The 20,372-nt window shown below is 33.1% G+C and overlaps 2 protein-coding genes across 3 annotated transcripts; one reads left to right on the top strand and one right to left on the bottom strand.

The window, feature by feature from the left end:
- Window positions 1–2,177: 2,177 nt before the first annotated feature.
- Window positions 2,178–5,759, bottom strand: LOC139528718 (glutathione S-transferase theta-1-like). Of its 2 annotated transcripts, XM_071324853.1 has the most exons (5): window positions 5,563–5,759; window positions 4,556–4,643; window positions 3,650–3,803; window positions 2,284–2,657; window positions 2,178–2,253 (listed from the first exon to the last, which is right to left on the bottom strand). In XM_071324853.1, exons 1-4 carry the CDS (start codon window positions 5,672–5,674, stop codon window positions 2,313–2,315), a joined length of 699 nt encoding a protein of 232 aa, XP_071180954.1. In that variant the 5' UTR covers window positions 5,675–5,759; the 3' UTR covers window positions 2,178–2,253; window positions 2,284–2,312. The 2 variants fall into 2 exon arrangements, with proteins under 2 accessions (XP_071180954.1, XP_071180953.1); XM_071324852.1 differs by having other exon boundaries at window positions 2,178–2,657.
- A 182-nt stretch (window positions 5,760–5,941) lies between these two features.
- Window positions 5,942–11,715, top strand: LOC139528719 (vitamin K epoxide reductase complex subunit 1-like protein 1). The gene is made up of 3 exons (XM_071324854.1): window positions 5,942–6,161; window positions 8,673–8,782; window positions 9,879–11,715. The coding sequence occupies exons 1-3, from the start codon at window positions 5,968–5,970 to the stop codon at window positions 10,103–10,105; spliced, it is 531 nt and encodes a 176-aa protein (XP_071180955.1). The 5' UTR covers window positions 5,942–5,967; the 3' UTR covers window positions 10,106–11,715.
- Window positions 11,716–20,372: the final 8,657 nt, after the last annotated feature.

The following is a 20,372-nucleotide window of genomic DNA, read 5'->3' as shown; positions in this document are numbered from 1 at the left end:
TAAATCTATCAAAGCTGTCAGAGAAAACGGTGTTGAAGTTGATAATACTTTGACAAAGACGCCAATAAAAGGTGTTTGTAGTTAATAGTTTATGGACAAAAACGCTGATAAAAAAGTTTTTGTAGTTGATGGTAAATAGCGTATATAGTATATACTTTAACGTTAAAGTACAAATTAAGTGAGATATAAAAACAATAGTAAACACCATGACAACAATGCTATAGACACTTTTTTCCTTCGAATTTGCACTCATGAAACCACCTGCACCAGGAAGGTCCAATATCAAAACCCGATAGTGGGATGCATAAATACTAATTTACGTCAAAAATGAAACGACAAAAAAAAAAAAACATCATAAGAGCATGAGGAATATTGCCGACTAAATGGAAAATAGATGCACCCTTATTCATGATATTATTTATCAAAGTCTATTTAAAAAACACATAAAAAATACACAAAAATCGTCCACCTGAATATTTCAAAATAAAATTGATACAAGGCATTAATAATATTAATGTCGAGAGTAAACTTTCTTCCTGGACCCTTTGGTAGTTTAGAGTTTGTCATAGCTTTCAATATATAAGGTAGGAACGATAAAATGTGTTACTTAATGAATAAAAGAAATGCTTTCGTCACCCTTAATACGTTGAGTGCGTCCGAAGCGCTACTCGAAATATACCTTCACATGAACACTTAAACCTAAAGTCTGAAAGCCAAAGATGCAAAAACAAGTAAATAAAATTAGGAGATATATGACCAAAGGGACAACAACAGAATAACCATATCTTCTGTCGTCATTGAGATATGACCAAAGGGACAACAACAGAATAACCATATCTTCTGTCGTCATTGAAAAAAACATAATGTAAACGGTGTAGATGTTCAATGATTGAAAAAGTAAAATAACAAAAATACCGAACTCCGTGGAAAATCCAACACGAAAAGTCCTACATTAAATGGTAAAATCAAAAGCTCAAACACATTAAAAGAATAGATACTAACTGTCATATTCTTGACTTAGGTAGAAAATGGTGGATTAAACCTGGCTTTATATTTAGCTTATTAATAACCTCTCATTTTTATGACAGTCGAATGAAATTCCATCATATTGACACTGATGTGTGAACAAAACAAACAAAATAGGTACAAATGTTAAAAATAGTGATAATCCAAAATGCTTATAGACAAAGTTCATAAGCAAACATGAAAGACAAAAATATAAAAATTTACCATATAGCACAATAACTGTTAGTAGTTGTTTTTTAATCTATGTTGATCATTGTCGTTTGTATTAGTTTTTATTATTACCTTTTCTTACTTTCAAACTGAGGTTTACTGTGCGCATTGTTGTATGTTTGTTTATTCAACATTGGTTAGATTCATATGGGAACAACGATTGGGACCACACAAAATATGTTGAACCTAGCCGCATGTTTGCGCATGTCTCAAGTCAGGAACCTCTAACCTGTTTAATCTTCTGTTTTTTTTTACATCTTTCTTAAGGTGGTACCTAACACACAGGGATATAACTCTGTAAAGTCAGCTAAACGTTTTAATTACGTTGTGTTGTAAAGGGAATGTTAAGCTTCTCAATGATCAAAATTGGTGTTTGTCAAACTGCTATATAACCAGTGTAATTTTTCTGACAAAACGGTTGGTAAAAAAATTTGAAATTTTTATATTTTTGTTAGAGGGTCAAAGTAAATACATTGTCCAAACTTTATGAAAATTAAACGAGCCAAATTAATTTTAGTGAAAGAGTTGGGTACCACCTTAAACATGAAAAGGTTTCATATCATTCAATTAAGGTTTGAAAAGGTTATTGAGTTATTCATGTTTAAACAATATTAATAATTGTAACTATAGCTGCATGAAACATAGTCTATTATCAGAAAACAAAACGATGGAAAATGAGTAACACAATATATTTTCAAATTATTGCCTTAGATTTTATTGCATCTGAGTTCTATAATATCATTGAATTAGACAGAAGATGATAGTTTTCCATGACTTTGTTGTTCGCCTTTTTTCACAAGTAATCATTGAAGGCGGCTGTCATAGTATTTCTCTGCATAAAATACAGCTTGAGTTATCAAAATATTTAGATACTACATGTAAGTAATATCTGTTAACCGATTACTTACAAAATACATGCTCATAAAAACTGTAAAGAACAATTCAATAATACGAGTCTTTTATTAAATAAAATCTTTATGCACCATATATATTAGTATACAAAAGTCTGAATGAAAGGCCATGCCGTACAATAAGTCTGAATGAAAGGCCATGCCGTACAATGCTAAGTACAAAAGTTACAGTTTAGCTAGTTGCTCTTTAATCATTGGGTACATGTCACGTGTCCTGTATGTCAGTTTGTGAGCTTCGTCAAAGTGAGGCTGTAGCCTCTCCTTAACTCGATCCATCCATGCTTTGACCACAGAATTCTCTTCATACAAATATTCTTCATTGACAGCGTACAGCTGTATTAATTCACAGATTCCCAGGATATCAGCTACAGAAATTTCTTGTCCGCAAAGGAAAGGTTGATCTTTCAGCCAAACATTTTCTAAGAATTTTACAGTTTTCTTTACTTCTGTTCTAAACTGTTCTACTTTATCCCAATCAACTGGTCTGCTCAAAGCTTTTGGTTCAATCAACTGGAAAGATAAAGTTCCAGTCATCATTTATATGTTTTATTGTTTACTAATATTCTGAAACGGCGATTTGATCATATCAGCACCACTGGAAGTGACACTTATATCATATTGAGAGGGGAAATAGGGAATGTGTCAAATAGACAACAACCCGACCAACGAGCAGACCACCAATGGGTCAGCAACTCAGCGAGAAATCTCACATTGGAGGCCTTCAGCTAGTCCCGTAACAAAATGTGTACTAGTTAAATGAAATAGGACGTCACATCAAACTCAAAAACATATAAATGAATTAAAATTAAAAAAAATATATATAAGACCAACAAAGGCAAGAGGCTCCTGACTTGAGACAGGTTACTTATAGGTAAACTCTTCTTGCGAACTCATTGCATTCAGTTTGTAATTTTGAGGTTTTCCTTTAATATCTGTAGATTGTATAAAATCTACACGGCAGTACAGAGGTCGATATTAGGAGTGTAGGCGAGCAAAATTTCTGTATAAACCAATTTGGTGTTTGACGCTTGCTATAGGTAATTGTCAGCATTTTTGGGTGTTTCCGGAATGTTTTACGTTGTTTTTTTTGTCTATAACACAGATAATTATACTACTGCATGTTGTATGAAATATTTTTTCCTGATTTGCCTTGGAGTTTACTGTTCTACTTTTTCTCCAAGTATGAAACCTCGTAAGTGGCTACACTTGGTAGTCTTGTTACGGAAATTGGTGGAAATTCTATGATCATAGTGTCTCAACTGAATTCTTCCCGTAATCGACCACTACTAACGATGTTAGAATTCATACATTATCTTTGGGCAGATAAATATGACGACTGCAATATAAGCAGTGCCTTTAATAAAACATGTAATTACTCGGGGGTTGACGTATGGTATACACACAGGTGGATTGTTGCTTGAAAACCTTATAGTGACCTCAATTAAAAAGTACTACTATTCATCAAATTAGATAAATATGTATCCAACAATTAGGAAAATTACCAGATTCCTGAAGAGATATGCTGACTTCAGCCTGGTATTCCAATGTTGCCAGTTCATATATTCGTCTACTCTTGCTTGGGCTTGTAAGTTCGTTCTAGGATACCAGTGCTCTGGTAAGTTATACTTTGCAACCAAATATTTCAAAATGGCAACACTGAAAAATTCATTATTCAACAGTATGAAAAAGTAGAATAACTGTCAGTTTCATTTTTGTATCGGCAACTTCTCCGTAACCCTATATCAAATTATTAAAAAGTTTCAAGAATCTTAACCTTATATACTTTCTTGTTTTCTTGATAGCTTCTGATGTTAGTGGTTCATCATTGAAATAGATATTTATAGTGTAACAAATACTGTAAAATAAAACTATAATTAGTAAAAAATTTACTTTGTGTGGTTCGTATCAGTGTATGTCAACCATTTCCATAAGGAAAAAATCTACTAAATATCGTGAAAATATATATAGAGACCGAAAGAATGTGTTCATAGTACACGGATGCCCCATACGCACTATCATTTTCTATGTTCAATGGACCGTGAAAATGGCAGAAATCACTGATTTGGCATTAAAATATCGAAAGATCACAGCATAAGGAACATGTGTGCTAAATTTCAAGTTGATTGGACTTCAACTTCATCAAAACCTTCCTTGACAAAAACTTTAACCTGAAGCGGGACAAACGGACGGACGAACAGACAAACGAACGGACGGACGAACGAACAAACAGACGAACGAACGAACGAACGAGCGAACAGACCCACAGACCAGAAAATATAATGCCACTCTACTATCGTAGGTGGGGCATAAAATAAAAAACACACAAAAAAAAAAGATTTTTGAAAACCGTATGAGAACCTCTAGATAACATTTGACCCTTGATTTGGTCTATTGATCACAATGTTTACCTTTCTGTTAAAATAAATCCATTATCATCGAGAACAGGCACTAAGCTGAAAGGATTAACTTTCTTGTATTCGTCCGAATAATGCTCTCCTATAAAAAAAAATATGGCGGATTTAATATGTTGGCGTTAAAATCCCGAGTAAATTAAAATGTACATTATGAACTTTCCTGTTAAAACCTATACATTGAAAATCTTTTATCAGTTTGTACAAAAAGAAACATCAATATAAAATTACGTTATCATGTGACATGTTTGACTTTGGTATGATCATGAATCGCTGATACTTTTTCTATGTTGCTACCCAGTAAAAGGGCGCATTGCATGAATCCAAAAACTATTTATAAGAAAAAATCTGTCTATTTCATCATCTAGACCACTTACAAATGTTTACCTAATTTCAAGTTTTATCAATATTCACACATATTTCAGTCTTTCATTTAAAACGCTGGTATACAATTTGTGACTATTATTATACTACTAACAAGCCATGAAGTACAACTGGCAACAGCTCTATACCTCAAGACATTTAAAACAACACGTCTCTGTTGGCAAGATCATAGAAAAATGCAAAAATTTATTTAAAATTTAGTAAAATGCATGCATCAGTTTAAAAAAGACACACATCTATATAATGACAACCACGTCAAAGTTCATCATAGTTATCCCTGCACTATCATATTTCTTTTTTTAAAATAATATGATTTTTCCATGCCTTTCAACTGATCTCGCGTGACTGAGACGTCCAGCAAAAGACGTGTGATAATTCAAAGCAAATGAAATGAGGAGTCCTTGATCATAAGTTACCCGTTCGACATAAATTATTGAATATATGTATACGGTACCATAGATGTAATACCCATGGCGGTACCAACTGATCTTGCGTGACTGAGCCGTCCAGCAAAAGACGTGGGAGTCCTTGATAAAGTTACCCGTTCGACATAAATCATGGAATAAATACGGTACCAACATAAAACTTAACACAAATATGATCAAATATGCCATACATACCTTTTCTTAGAGCAACTGCTTTAGGTTCGAATGGAATTTTGTTAATTTTCAGAAAAATGTACACTGCTCTCGATGGCTGAGACATCAAATCGTAGAAATATCTTAAAACCATGCTTAACACAGCCTCTGACAACGAAGGAAATGTTTAGACTATTTGTGTGGTCGACAAAAAAGTCAAAATGTAGGACGTTACACGTGATATTTAATGACCTTTGTGTAGATCGATTTTAATCATTGCAAATAAGCCAGATAAAAAGCATTATTCAACCTAAAAAGCTATCTTTAGGTTTTTTTAAAGTTCAGATTAAAATAATTTAATTCATATTTATAAATATAGCTATAATATGTAAATTTTGTTTGAATATAAAAATAATGTTTTTATTGACATAAGCGTCAATATAAACAATGGCAAACGAAGCAATTCAGCTGCGTAAATCTGCACGTTTATTTGGCAATGTCTTGCTTATATTCTGCACAGTTGGAATGCTATTGTCCGTGTACGCACTTTATGTTGAAATCCACGCAGAGGGAGACTCCAGTTTTAAAGCATGGTGTGACATAAATCCTAAAATGAGCTGTTCTAAAGTGTTCACATCAAAGTAAGTACACGTCAGCGTTTATAAGTTTTACAAATATTGAATAGATTACAAAGTATATAATATATTTTTCTTTCTATTTTTCAATACTAGTTTCAAACTATGTATTTCCTTGTTTGGCATAATTTTAAAGTCGTTTCCCGGTAAAAGAACGTCTTTTTAAATTCTTGGCTATAATGAAGGGGAATAACTATAAATTCAGAATACCATAAATTCACCAATGAACGGTTAACACGAGTATATCATTTTCAAAGGTTATTTATTGCAGGGAAACAATGGTCAAATACACTTCAGTGAAATGATAAAAGAATTATCGAATTTGTTATATGATCATTTGTCGTTTCCTTTCACAAAGTTGTGAGGGTTTCATACGTGTACTATTGAAATGTACAAATAAGAGCCGGTTCATTACTTTTAAAGTTCCATTGTTATGGTAAATATCGTGACACAATGGCAAAAATCACCTTTTAGTTTATTTTTCAAATATTTACAATTATCATTATCATTTTTTTTCTAGTAACAAACATTTTATATTTCTTTAGACTTTATTGTTTGTCTTCTCTGACAATTAGTAACTTTATTAAAATAATTTTGAAAAAAATGTCTTACAATAATAATAAGTATCTATACAACTGTATAGTGTATGGAAATATACCTGGTAATTATTTTTTTCACAAAATTCAAATATGTACAGGATTGATTTTACGATAGGAAGCATTAAATTGAACATCAGGAAAAGCTTGAGGACGAAGTTAGGTGTTTAAAAAGGAAGTATCCACATGTTCACTAGCTTGAACATCATATTTTTATGGATTTTGTTACTATAAAAAAATAAATATTTTTGATTATGAATGTCACTTAAATATCTGTTTCCGCTAATGTGCAGAAAAAATATATAGGGTAGGTAGGTAGGCAATGTCATTTTATTTAACAAACATTTTTTAGCTGGTTACTACAAGGGAATCAGACTGTCTTTATCAGCGCTTGTTCCAAAATGGAATAAAAAGTGTTAGGTTAGGCACTAAAAACTAGGGTAGGTTTAGCAGAAACACGTATTATTTTGTTTGGCCTAATCAGATGTGTCTGTTATATTTCTGTAAACAGACAGTTGTTCTCTAAGAAGGATTCTTCTGTGGGTGGATAGATGGGTGGTTGGCTATTTAACGTCTACTTGGCAAACTGAATTCAGATTGAGGATGATACTATGCTAGTGCGATATGAATATATACACTGCTTAGTATTAGACTGACATTCTGTGTTGGATTTTTAACGTGCTAGTTAACAGTCCACAAGAAGACACGTCACCCTACCCGGACACATTATTCTGACTCAGAGACGACCAGTCTTTGCTCTTAATCCTTAATTTTGGAGTACCAGCAAAACAAACTGTACAGTATTTGGTTTGACTCGGCCAGTGTTCGAACTGACAACTACGAGACCACCGATTTCCTTTTGTCTGCTGATCTAGAACTAAGTGTCAATTACCTAGGTTTATATTATAATTTCCGAAATCATTGGCACAAAACTTTATGCAGACACTGCTTTGACTTTTCGTTTAATCAGGAGTCATTTAAAAACTGATTTGTGATGCAATCATGATACTTGTTTGATATGACTACTACATTCGATATTTTGTTTCTGAGTTCATGTCTCATAGTTTTATTTCTTAAAAATATCCAGAAATAAATTTGAAATTAGATAAAACTTTACCGGTATTTTGAATTCGCCTTGCGTTTACAGGCGCGGATCCAGAGGAGGGGGGGGGGGGGTTCCGGGGGTTGGAATCCCCCCTTTTTTTGGACGATCAATGCATTTGAAGTGGGACATGTAATTGGACCCCCCCCCCCCCATTTTTGTCCTGGGTTAGGACCCCCCCCCCCCTTTTTAAAATGGCTGGATCCGCCCCTGGTTTATTCCCGTCCCTGTACATTAATGCTGAATATACAGCTGGAAATGACAAGTAAATGCATATCTATACGGATAAATTAAAATATTCTACTTGGCTAGAGTAGATACAATTATTCATATAATGAACAGAGGCAGCCAATGTAAAGATGACACGTTAGCCAATGACTTGAAATCAGTACACGTGCCAGGAGTGTTGTATGGATGCATGTGAAAGACATATCCGACTTTCTCCTTTTTCTGTCTCTTGCGACAAGCCACGAAGTCGAGACATCCAACACCCTGTCGACTTAGTTGATGTCACCGTTTCGTCAAATTTAGGCTAAGTCTGTGGTTTAAGTTTATTTACAGATGAAACTTTGTCACACATTCACGAAATGTTATGTATCTTGGTTGTTTTAAAATGATGATGACGATGGACGACTGTATATAAACTTCGAACGCATTTTAAATGTACATCCATGCAGTACGAGAACATGGTCAGTTGATTTTATTCAACTATAAAATATAAAGATATGAATGAATTAAAAATAGTGTTTACACCATTATTTTAATTATCAAGATGTGCGGTAAAATGTTGAGAATTGAATGTTTGTTTATTATCTTCAGGTACGGAAAAGGTTTTGGATTATTGGAGTACATCGTCGGAAAAACAAGTGTATTAAATCAGCCAAATAGTATTTTTGGTATGATGTTCTACATCCTTCAAATTATATGTGGTATGTCTTTAATTGATAATATTTTCGATTTGCGCAATGATATTTTGTTTTCAATGATATTTTGTTTACCATACTTGATGGACAGATAGTTCTCGAGGGTATCGCAAGCCCAGTAACCAGTACTTCGGTACTGGCATAAAAATACGGATTTTATGTTGTTAAAGTTTGCTGTTACACAATTTTGGAAATTATTTTTAATTAAGGAATATGTTTCCCTCATGTAGATGCTCTGATTCCTTGCCCTGATTTTGCTCTACTTTATTGTTTATTTTGCTTTAACGCTCTTTTTGATAAAAGAGGCGCGAAAGATACCAGAGGGACAGTCAAACTCATAGATCGAAAATAAACCGACATTGCCATGACTGAAAACGATAAAGGACAAACAGACACATAAAAGTACACAAGACACAACATAGAAAAAGGACTAAGCAACACGAACACCACCAAAAACTTGGGGTGATCTCTTGTGCTCCGGAAGGGTAAGGCAGCAACCATTTGATTTTCTGGGGGGGGAGGGTGCTATGGTTTTTTTTGGAAAAAAAAGTTTGTTTCCAGTTTTTGGAGAAAAAAATAATTTGTTTTTGATTCTGAGAAAAAAAATTTGTTTGTTTCACCCTCAGCAGCCCCCCCCCCCCCCCCCCCCCCCCCCGAAAATCAAATGGTTGCTGCCTAAGCAGATCCTTCTCCACATGTGACACCCGTCGTATTGCTCATGTTAATTATTACAAACCCGGTAAATAGATTAATTCGGATAGTCGCATTCGTGAAAAGGGATTACTCGTGATGGCGTCCGTAAAATTTACGAAGTGATGATTTCGTCTTCATCATTTGGAACTTTTGATTATATAGCTTCCTTGTGAGCAGCAACCCTCTATCAAGGAAATCATGATAGGAAACACAGGCCATCGAATATCGCATCTGTTGCATACAAATGGTATAATTCACAATAGATGTATTACTTACCATGTGCAAAACTAGTACATACCGTACGATACGAATTAGTTGAACACAATACTAATTAAAATGTACGATTTAAGAACCTGTTTTGACTACAGGATAGGTTGCCCATAAAATACTTGTATTTTGTTTATTCCAGCAATGACGGTATCCGGCAGTCTAGCAAGCTTTGCTTTAGGAACAAGTATTGTGGCGAACTTTGGCTCCGCCTACCTGGCGTATATACTAGTATATATACTAGATGATGTGTGTGTGGTGTGTGTTTCTACTTATATAGTCAATGCTGTCATTTTATACTGCTGTTATCAAAGATATTATAAGATTGTAAATATTGTCAATATTGCCAAAAGTAAAAAGCAAAAGTGATAGAAAAGAACAAAATACTCGATTCAAGGTGTCTCGTTGCTTCAAATGCCAAAGTGTCTTATAGTTTGAGATTATCACACAAAAACTGTAAGGTTATTTTCAACTATTTGTAGAAACGAATATAGGAGGCTTAGCTTAGTAAACTAACCAAAGTATTATATCATATATACGACTCAAATGGCTAAAAAACAAAGGATAATGTTGACATGTAGTATAGTATTAAGATAATATAGCATCATTGTTTTCATTATAGTACCATATATATTTTTCACATCTAAATGATCTAATCAAAATCATGTAGGCCTAACAGGATCCAACATAATGTTTATAAAAACTTTATGTAATTTTCTTTTGGATTACAATAAAATACGGGTTTTTATAAGAAAATAATATTTTATGAATTTGTTCCGTCCTATGTGATTTATAAAATGAACAAAAATGTAGATTTAATAATGCATGTCAGTTTTTATTCTTTGTACGGGAAACGTTTTCAGTAAATATTAATAGTATACTAAGAATTTTTGTATTAAATATACTCATTTTATTCAATCATTTTCATTCAATCCATAGTTTTATTCTAAAAAGTCGATGTTCTTCCCAGCTCATTTCATTTGGGTGTGGCAGCTTATTTTTACATTCCACACAACCGATCGCGAACAGGCGTGTTTATGAAGATCTATGAAGAATAGACTATAATAGGTTCTAAAATGGCTACAGTACGTTCATATTTAGAATACGCAAGTAACAAGTCATGAGTCAGTCATTGCGATATTTAATTGATGGAGGGTGGTCTTTTTACACAGAACGATATGTCACACTACCCGTACACACTTGTCTTACTCTGAGTCGACCATCCTTTGTTTGTATTCCTTGATATTGAGGAATACGATATATGAAATTGTTGATCTCTATAAAAGGGGCCGATAATCCCGAATTATCTGTTAATGACACGGTAAATTGATTTCTGAAATTTCTAAAATTTTGAAGCGAGCAAACTTTTTAAATCCGAAGAACTATGAATGAGTTATGGATGGCCTTATTAAATAGCATATTAAGTTTTTATCATGGCATTTAGTTCATTCAGGTAATTACCATAACTGTGACAATCAAAATTTGAAGTCAATTTCTTGTCAAAACTAAAGCAACTCTTTAGTATGTTTATTAACAGTATATATAATTTTTATATTGTAAGCAAATTGAAAGCCAATTGTGAGTCAGTGAATTAGGGAACAATTGAAAGCCTATTGTGAGTCAGTGAATTAGGGAACGACCATTTAACTTCAAAAGGGGATTATGTTTCGTTCTTAAAAATATTCTGATCCTATTTTTGACGAAAAATAATATTGTGGGCAAGCAGATTACAAAAAAATATTCTCAATCCTGATTTTCCCCAATACCTAATAGTGTTAAATTTTGAAGAAAACAAGTATTTGATTGAAAGCGTTGAAAAAAAAGTTCGCACTTTTCTCTAAACAAATTCTGATTGTGAAAAGCCATGATAGACCATCCCCGGCTTGGAGTTAGATGGTTGTGCCCTTAGAATGTTTGTGTGTGCATTAGTTGTTTCTAAAAATGTATTCGATATTGTGTAATAAATGCATATTTTGATATTTTGTATTTTCTTATAAAAAAGAGGATGTGGTTTGATTGCCAATGAATGTTATTTATGTTGACTCTGTTGGTCCCTCTACATTCGTCATTGAGATTTTACTACATTGCACATAGACACGAGGGAATATGGGGAAAACAGCTGAGGACATTAACCTCATGCTGAAAGAGTGTTCTCTCTTGTTGTTGAATTTAAGATATATTTTAACAAACATTTGCAAAGGTTGTTAACAAATTAAGTAGAAAGGTAAGTTGAATATAGAGAATAATATGTCTATCTTACACATATGTAAAATAAATGCAAAAACATCATTATACAAAAACTAGGCTAAACACCGTTTTCAATAAAAAAAAAAAAAAGCGAAAAAAGTCAGATTTCAAACAAAATTTCATTGTTTAAAATGAATACAAGTACAAGGATTTTTACTTTCAGTGTTTTACCAACAGCCACAATTTAAAATTTATCAGAGTATGTTTGCATCTAAATCACCCTGAAAATATATCAGTTGTGGTGAACTACATTTGTAGATTACAATGTTGAAATTAAAGTATTATAAGGTTACAGAAGGAAATGGTATTTATTATTAACCATTTCATTCTCAAATTTACCATCTGCATAATATTACAGTGGTCCCTTTTTGATAAAAAAAATATTTAAGTTATATAAATTTTGATAAGGGGGTCAAAGGATGACGTTACCCTTGTGGATGTCAGTCCATCTTCATAAAAAGTTTCAATTTGATGTGTTGCTTTCTGTCATAAGTATGATATTAGAAAAGAAACTTTATCAGCAAGAGGAAATAGACTTAAATTGTATGTACTCGAACAGATCTTTCGAACTTTCTTTTAAAAAAAAATGTGATTCATAGCACTCTTATACCATATACTATTGGAGAGCAATTAACTTATGTAATAACCACATGGAAACGTACCATAAGCAAAGCATATACTTGCCAAAAAGGAGATATAACTACATGATGTGTGATCATGTGTGGTATACAAAATTTTAAATCAAAAGTTGTAAAACCAACAACATAACTAAAACGAAAGAATTTTCATTTAGAATATGGTATAGATATGGTTAAAGGGGCCAGCTGAAGGACTCCTCCAATTGCGGGAGTTTCTCGCTGCATTGAAGACCCCTAATGGCCTTCGGCTGTTGTCTGCTCTATGGTCGGGTTGTTGTCTCTTTGACACATTCTCCATTTCCATTCTCAATTTTATAGACTCAATTTCGTTTTTCTGAAAGATTGATTTATAAACAAGAATGTGGTATGATTGACAATAAGACAAACCATACATTAAAGACCAAATGACGTAGATGTATAAGAAACTGAAGGTCTTCGTACGACACACAATAATGAGCAAAACCCAAATTGTATAGAAATCTATACAAAGGGCCAACCATGACCAAATATAAAAACACATTAAACGAGAAAATAAATATGATAGACAGCAACCAACAAGAAGCACTGTATTACTTATAACAAGCTCATGCCTTGTGACAGGTACATGCAGTATGTGTCGGCATTAAATATGTTTTCAAGCATACTCAACTTTACTACTTTATTCCCTGGGACAGTAGAGAAACAATGCAACATAAGAAGAAACTGTAAAAATTAGTTTAAAAGTCTGGACTTATAAGTAAGATCGACACAAAGCACAAAAAGACTAACAATAAAGACTATAGGGACATACAGTACAGATCTAAGAGTACTCGAAAGAGAGCCGTGGTGTAGTGGTTATCGCATCGGACTGCAAAGGGACTTACATTTTTCTGCTCTCCCTCGACACCGTTTGCGAGTATGGTCTTAAGAAGCGATGATAGTCCGTCAGAGGGGGGCGATAAATGGCGGACTCGTGTTAAGAGAGAGCAATATTTCTTGCACGTAAAAGACACCCTTGTAGATTTCGAAAAAGAGCAGGTTAATGCCGCTACAAGGCAGCACTCGCACTCGCAAAATGGAAAGGGATGAATTTAAGTTGTAATGACTTGTTTCCCAATCCACTATACATAAATATGGTTAAACTAAGAGTACTCATAGTTACTGAAAGCTACTAGTTCAAACTAATAAATAAATCCTGTTCCTGGACTAAAATATCAATCAGTACACTTCCAATGGACTTAATGAAAGGACATATAAAAAATCTCGGAAATTCATGACTTATATAATTCCAAAATATATGTATTCACAGGCCTCATGTAGCTTGACGTTCGACCATAAGTCGATTTAGTCCTAATGCTTTAAGATTTTAATATTAACAAATTGGATTTTGCATCAAAAATGTTTCAGACTGCTTAATAATTTTGGCAAATGGTTCCGATTTTGGGGGGTATTTTTGTATGATCGAGAATGCTTCTTTACGTGGACGACTGTGTTGAAGTGTAAACAAGCACTCTATCTTTATATCGACAATATGTAATAACTATATTTATGCAAAATCCTTTGCACAACATTTTTTACGGGATAACATATGCACGGTAATCGACAGAAAATTAAGACAAGATTGCTGGCCATTGAGTGCAAGTTATGTCGCATTTTTGATAAAAATGTACCAGACTTTGCATATACATGAGGTAAGTTTTCTACCCCTATACATTACCCTGGAAATACCATATACACAATACGTAAGTCAAGTTAAATTAACAAATAAATAAAGTTCTATATTTTTGTATGATCTCAATTTATAATACATGTGTTCGTGATTTCATAACCAGAGATAGTCTGGAACTTCTTGGGATTAACTTGTCATTCAGGATTAATCAACAATCAATAACCACCCCTTTAGAGTTGTCATCATACAAAACGTGCCCATCCTCCAAAAAAGTACAACCCGGGTGAAGTTGGTATATAGCTGCTACGGTGAGGACAATTTATAATTTCAAAATTGAAATCGTCTCGTTTGTCAAATATGCGGGTACTAAAATGAGCGCTGTTACCAAATTCGAGGTAAATGTATAGACAATAGTCAGCTGTATCTCTGTGGTTTCATTTGTCTAGTTCAGGAAGATATATTGGGTAAAAATCAGAAAAAGTTTGGATTGTTAATGTAAAGAGCATCATCAGCATACCTGCATCTACATCTACATCTACATCATACGTGACGATCCATCAGCAGATTGATGACTATACGTCGGCGCATCGCAAACAGACACTTAATAAAATATTATAACTAATTTTGTGCAATAATTCCAAAAACATTTTGTGCAAAAACAAAACAAAAATTAACTCATTTACATTATTTACAAACAGGTTAGATATCTAAATATACTGACTCTGGATCAGTATTTTAAACTGATCCAGGGAGTTAACACTGATAACGTTTTGTGGGAGTGAGTTCCACAGTACAACTGTGAATGGAAAAAAGCTGTACTTGAAGTAGTCTGTTCTTGTGCTAAATGTTTGGTATTGTAATGAATTAGTGAATCTGGTGTTTTTGACTGGCTGTGGTAAAAGGTAAAGGTTTGGGTCTACTACAATGAGATGGTGTGAGATTTTGTAAAGCATAGTGACTCGATTGATGTTTCTGCGAGTTTCAAGTGACTTCCATTGAAGATGGTCAATCATGGAAGTGACACTACTGGTGTTGTGGTATCTGTTGGTGACATAGCGTGCTGCCCTTCTTTGTACTTTTTCAATGTTGTTTTTGGGGGGGGGGGGGGGGGGGGGGGTGAGGTGACCAAACTGAAGAGCAGTATTCTAAATTTGAACGTACCATGGATTTGTATGCCAAACTTTTAGTTTCTTCCTGGTTTATTTTTAAGTTTCTTTTTAGAAAGCCTAAGATCTTATTTGCTTTTGCAGTAATATTATTTATATGTGTATCCCAAGACATGCTGTGAGAAAGGGTGATACCGAGATATTTTGCAGTGCTGACGGATTCTAAGATGTGGCCTTTTAATACATAGCCATGTTTGAATGGTGACTGTGATCTTGTCACAGTGAGAGAGTTGCATTCTTCTGGATGGAATTGCATACCCCAAGTTTGTTCCCAATTGGCTAGGCAGTTTAGATCATTTTGTAGTATGGTACAATCTTGTTGATTTGTTATGTTTCTGTATAAGATACAATCATCTGCAAACAAGCGTGTTTTTGATGTTACTGCTGCAGGTAGGTCATTAATGAAGATAAGAAAAAGTAGTGGACCCAAAACTGAGCCTTGGGGCACCCCACTTACCACAGGCATTTGACTAGATACCTCTCCGTCAAGGGCAACCTGTTGCGTTCTGTTACTATCCAATTCCAGGTATTTCCCCTTATGTCATAATTATCCATCTTCCTTAATAACTTTTTGTGAGGTACCTTGTCAAATGCCTTGGAAAAGTCTAAAATAATAAGATCAATTTGTACACCATTATGGAGGTTACTAAGTAGTTCATGACTTAAAGTAAGTAGCTGTGTTTCACAGCTGCGTTTTGATCTGAAGCCATGCTGATTATCCACAAGGATGTTATGGGGGGGGGGGGGGCAAGGGGGTCCCAATAACAGCAAAACAGCAAATTGATTTGGCTCATAACAGATAACAAGGAATTAAAATCGACAAAAACAGAAAACAGTAAATGAAATATTAAAATAATCCGGTCTTTGACAAATCAGTATTTCTTATTACGGATATAATCCTTTGTAATGCATTCCATTTTTTATGACTATGTTTTTAGTATATTAATTTATGTATCTAAAATCTGTTTAAATTACTACTCAATATATTATAATATTTTTTATATGCTCGTTTACGGAACGTATTATGGTATACTGTTGTCCGTCTGTTGTCAACATGTCGGACATAAACTTTTTAACCATTTGCATTAAACTTTGGGAAATTGTTTATATCTATAGACGTGAGCTCCCTTTTTTTTTTTTTTTTTTTTTTATAAATTTTAGATTTTAAGTTTCTGGGTATTGGGTTTTTATTCAATAAAATTGGTGTTTTTTTCCAGTTTTCTGACAATATCTCAAAAATGCTTTCACAAAGCAAGGAATTTTGGTGAATTGTTTATATCTATTAACATGAGGTAACTTTAAATTTTTATAAATTTTAGATTTTACGTTTCCGAGTAAACGGGTTTTATTAATTAAAAAGGGGTGATTTTCCAGATTTCAGACATTAACACAAAAATGTTTTGAGCAGTTCTCATGAAACGTTGGTGTATTGTTTATATATATTGACTGAAGCTCCCTTTGTTGCTAATAAAAAAAAGTGACCTAAAAGAGTTTGAATATTCTGACTTTTTCTAAATGACCATTTAATGAGGTGTGTGAATTTTTCTTAATATATATATCTTTTTATTCTCAATAAACCATATACATAGGTATAGAGAAGACATGCAATTATGTACAATATTTACAACAAGACAGAACAAACAAAATAGTTGCTAAGACAATATATGAAGTCCATTTTAGCCAGGAGCACATACACCTGTGTTAATAATCTTTATGAATTTACATAATTTAATCAATACTGATTTGTTTTTTGAAGACATAATCTGTTTGTATTTGACAATATTTGCATTTTTTAAATAATAATGTGACAGACAATGTTTCCTGTTTTCTTCAAAGTATTTACATTCTAAATATATAATGCAATTCATCACCAAATTGAATATCATTTTTATTACATAGAAGACAAATTCTATTGTTTCTAACTATATTGTTCCATCTACCCTGTTCAATAGGGAGCTTGTGATTTGTGGTCCTAAATCTACACAAATCAATAGACAGTTTGTTCCCAAGAATTTCAAAATAATCTTCCTTTCCAAAAAAATCTTTAAAAAGTTTGTAATTTAGTGCTTTTGGCGAGTTTTCAAGTAAAGAATGCCAGACTTGTACATACTGATCTTTGAGTCTAAGTTTGATGAATGAAACTAACCACTTGCTATTTATAAAAGATTGCGTTTCCCATACATTCGGGATACCACATTCGATCAGAATAGTCTTTATTCTGTTTAACCATGAAAAATTCACATTGTCATTAATAGACATGTGATAGCACAATTTATATAAAATATATGATAGTTTTGTCTCTTTACCAGAGTTTAATTTCCCCCAAAATGAAGTCAATCTAGTTTTTATGTCCAAGTCTATAGGATATCTCCCAAGCTCCCCATAAATCATATAAGAGGGTGTAGATGTTTTCAGACTTAATAACAATTTACAAAATTTTTGATGTACCCTTTCAATCATGTCGTTATTGCCAATACCCCATACTTCACAACCGTACAGTAGTATTGGCTTTACCATTTTATCAAATAAATCTAGCTGGCTATATATAGAAAGATTGTGTAGACGACCTAGTCTTAACACTTCGTAAAGACCCTTGGTAGCTTTTTCTACATTAAACTGTTTTGTTTTATTAAAATTGCCTGTTCTTGTTAGAACTATTCCTAAGTAGTTAAATTCATCAATAATATCCAGTTTTTTGCCATTAAATAAAATTGAAAATTACATGATGGTCGTCTCCTTGAAAAAACCACGACCTTTGTTTTATCAACATTAACTTTAAGCTTCCATATATCTGTGTAATCTTGGAAACAATCTAAAAGTTTTTGGAGTTCAGTTTCTGATTCGGCCATCAAAACAGTATCATCAGCGTACAGAATGATAAAAAGTTTTAAAAAAATGTCAAGTTTTTCCTCGAGCTCGTTTGACACTGATGTTAGGCCCTCAAGGTTACAGTTTTGCAAAAAAGAATCAAGATCATTTAAAAATAAAGAAAAAAGAAAAGGCGATAAATGTTCGCCTTGTCTAACCCCGTTACTACATGGGAAGAAATCAGATAAGGCATTGTTATATGAAATACATGACTTTGTACCTTGATACATATTTACAATTACATTATACATACACCCATTCATATTATTTAAAAGCATTTTGTACCACAGTGCATCTCGCCATATGAATCACAAATAAATTATCGGTTGTTAAACAACCCTTTCTAAAACCACATTGGTTTTCGTTTAAAATCATGAATTCTTCAGAGAAAAGATTTAGTCGCTCGCATAAAATTGCGGTAAAAAGTTTCCCCATACAACTTAAAATGGTAATTGGTCTAAAAATTTTGGGGTCCAACTTGCTACCTTTATTTTTATAAACAGGCTTAATGTAACCGATTAGCCAACTGTCTGGTATAATACCAGTGCGAAATATAACGTTAAATAATGTTTCGTATAATTCAATGAATAAACTAGCTGTAGACTTGATATATTCGTTTATTATACGATCATCCCCAAATGCTTTATCATTTTTCAGGTTTTTGATGCCCTTAAGAATTTCGTCTTTAGAAATTCCTCTGTTTAAATTTCCATTAAGCCTATCGACATCATTCGGGTTTAGAGTTGGAATATTTGTATTTTCCTCAATTTCTGGGGCGGCGTTCAGATTTTTAAAAAAAATCGAATAATTTGTTGATAGGGATGTCAGGTTGGTCTCTCTTTTTTCTACTGTTAAGTAATTTCCAATACTCTTTTGAGTTATTGGATATCAAGGTGTTAATTTTTTTTGTCATTTTCTTTCTATGTGCAATAATTGCTTTATCTAAAGTTTTTTTGTATTGTTTCTCCGAAGATTTCATAATTTGACGATTTTCTTCAGAACTAGCAAATAAAACTATGAGGCAAAGTGGTATATAGGGTAGAAAAATCAAAAGCACCAATTATAAGCATGCAATTTATCAAGTACTTCGAACGAATTTTGACACTCTAAAAGCAATTTATTCCACTATTTTCAAAGGCCTTATTTGAACAATTTTTTATCAGCTGAGGTTTTTGATTGTACCAAGTGTACTAGTAAGTAGAATACATAGTTTAGTAGGGAAACAATGGCTTGAAACGAAATAAATCTTTGTTTGTAATGAGTTATGTGCAGCTTCGGACACAAGTACATGGTTGGAACTTTCATTGTACAATGCATTTGGTTCTGCTTTGAAAAGAATCACAGAGCTGAGTCTATGTACCATATTATATAAAAGGTGAAGTGGTTGTTAGGACCTAGTCCTTAATTGAGATCCTTGTCAGATATTCCTTGCCATATGTTTTCCTTTTTGTCATATTAAGAATTGTTTTAATTTAATATGTTCGTACGGAAAACAAGGAACATTATTCTCATACAAAAAATTAAGATAATTCTAAATACACATTCATAAAAAAATGGAATTTATTACAAAGGATAATCATAAGATATACTTGAATTGTCCTGGACCTCACTTCTGTGATGGGTATATGTTAATGGAATTCTTCTCTGAATACGGGACAAACATATTAGTAGTGGTAGACCCCAATGGCCAATGATCTTCAATTTATACCGAATATTGACTGTCAAAAAAATGCTAACATTCCAATTTTCAATAACAGTTAACAGCAAATACATTATCACAATAACAGATAACAAAAAAAATAATAGCCCAATAACAGCTAACAAAGAATAAGACAATAACAGCTAACAGCAAATATATTTTCAATATAACAGATAACAAAGAATTCAATTGCCCCATAACAGCATAACAGTTAAACCCCTTGCCCCCCCCCCCCTGTTATGTGTGTCCAGATGTTTTAGTATGTTACTTACAACAGAAGGTGAAATTAAATGATCTACTAATAACTAATTGATCTGCTTGTGTTTTACAAGTGTTTGAAGGAACTCCCGACACATTAAACAATGTTGTT

This window comes from Mytilus edulis, chromosome 6 (assembly GCF_963676685.1).
Source record: "Mytilus edulis chromosome 6, xbMytEdul2.2, whole genome shotgun sequence".
Lineage (NCBI taxonomy): Eukaryota > Metazoa > Mollusca > Bivalvia > Mytilida > Mytilidae > Mytilus > Mytilus edulis.
This window is presented reverse-complemented; position numbering and strand designations above follow the sequence as displayed.

What these genes read in the sequence shown, in the direction of transcription:
- LOC139528718 (XM_071324852.1), bottom strand. Translation starts at nt 5,674, where the DNA reads ATGGTTTTAAGATATTTCTACGATTTGATGTCTCAGCCATCGAGAGCA. An exon ending in GGATTTATTTTAACAGAAAG is followed by an intron (nt 3,804 to 4,555) that starts GTAAACATTGTG and finishes TGAATTTTTCAG; the next exon opens with TGTTGCCATTTTGAAATATT. An exon ending in CATATCTCTTCAGGAATCTG is followed by an intron (nt 2,658 to 3,649) that starts GTAATTTTCCTA and finishes TTATCTTTCCAG; the next exon opens with TTGATTGAACCAAAAGCTTT.
- LOC139528719 (XM_071324854.1), top strand. Translation starts at nt 5,968, where the DNA reads ATGGCAAACGAAGCAATTCAGCTGCGTAAATCTGCACGTTTATTTGGC. An exon ending in TCTAAAGTGTTCACATCAAA is followed by an intron (nt 6,162 to 8,672) that starts GTAAGTACACGT and finishes TATTATCTTCAG; the next exon opens with GTACGGAAAAGGTTTTGGAT. An exon ending in CATCCTTCAAATTATATGTG is followed by an intron (nt 8,783 to 9,878) that starts GTATGTCTTTAA and finishes TGTTTATTCCAG; the next exon opens with CAATGACGGTATCCGGCAGT.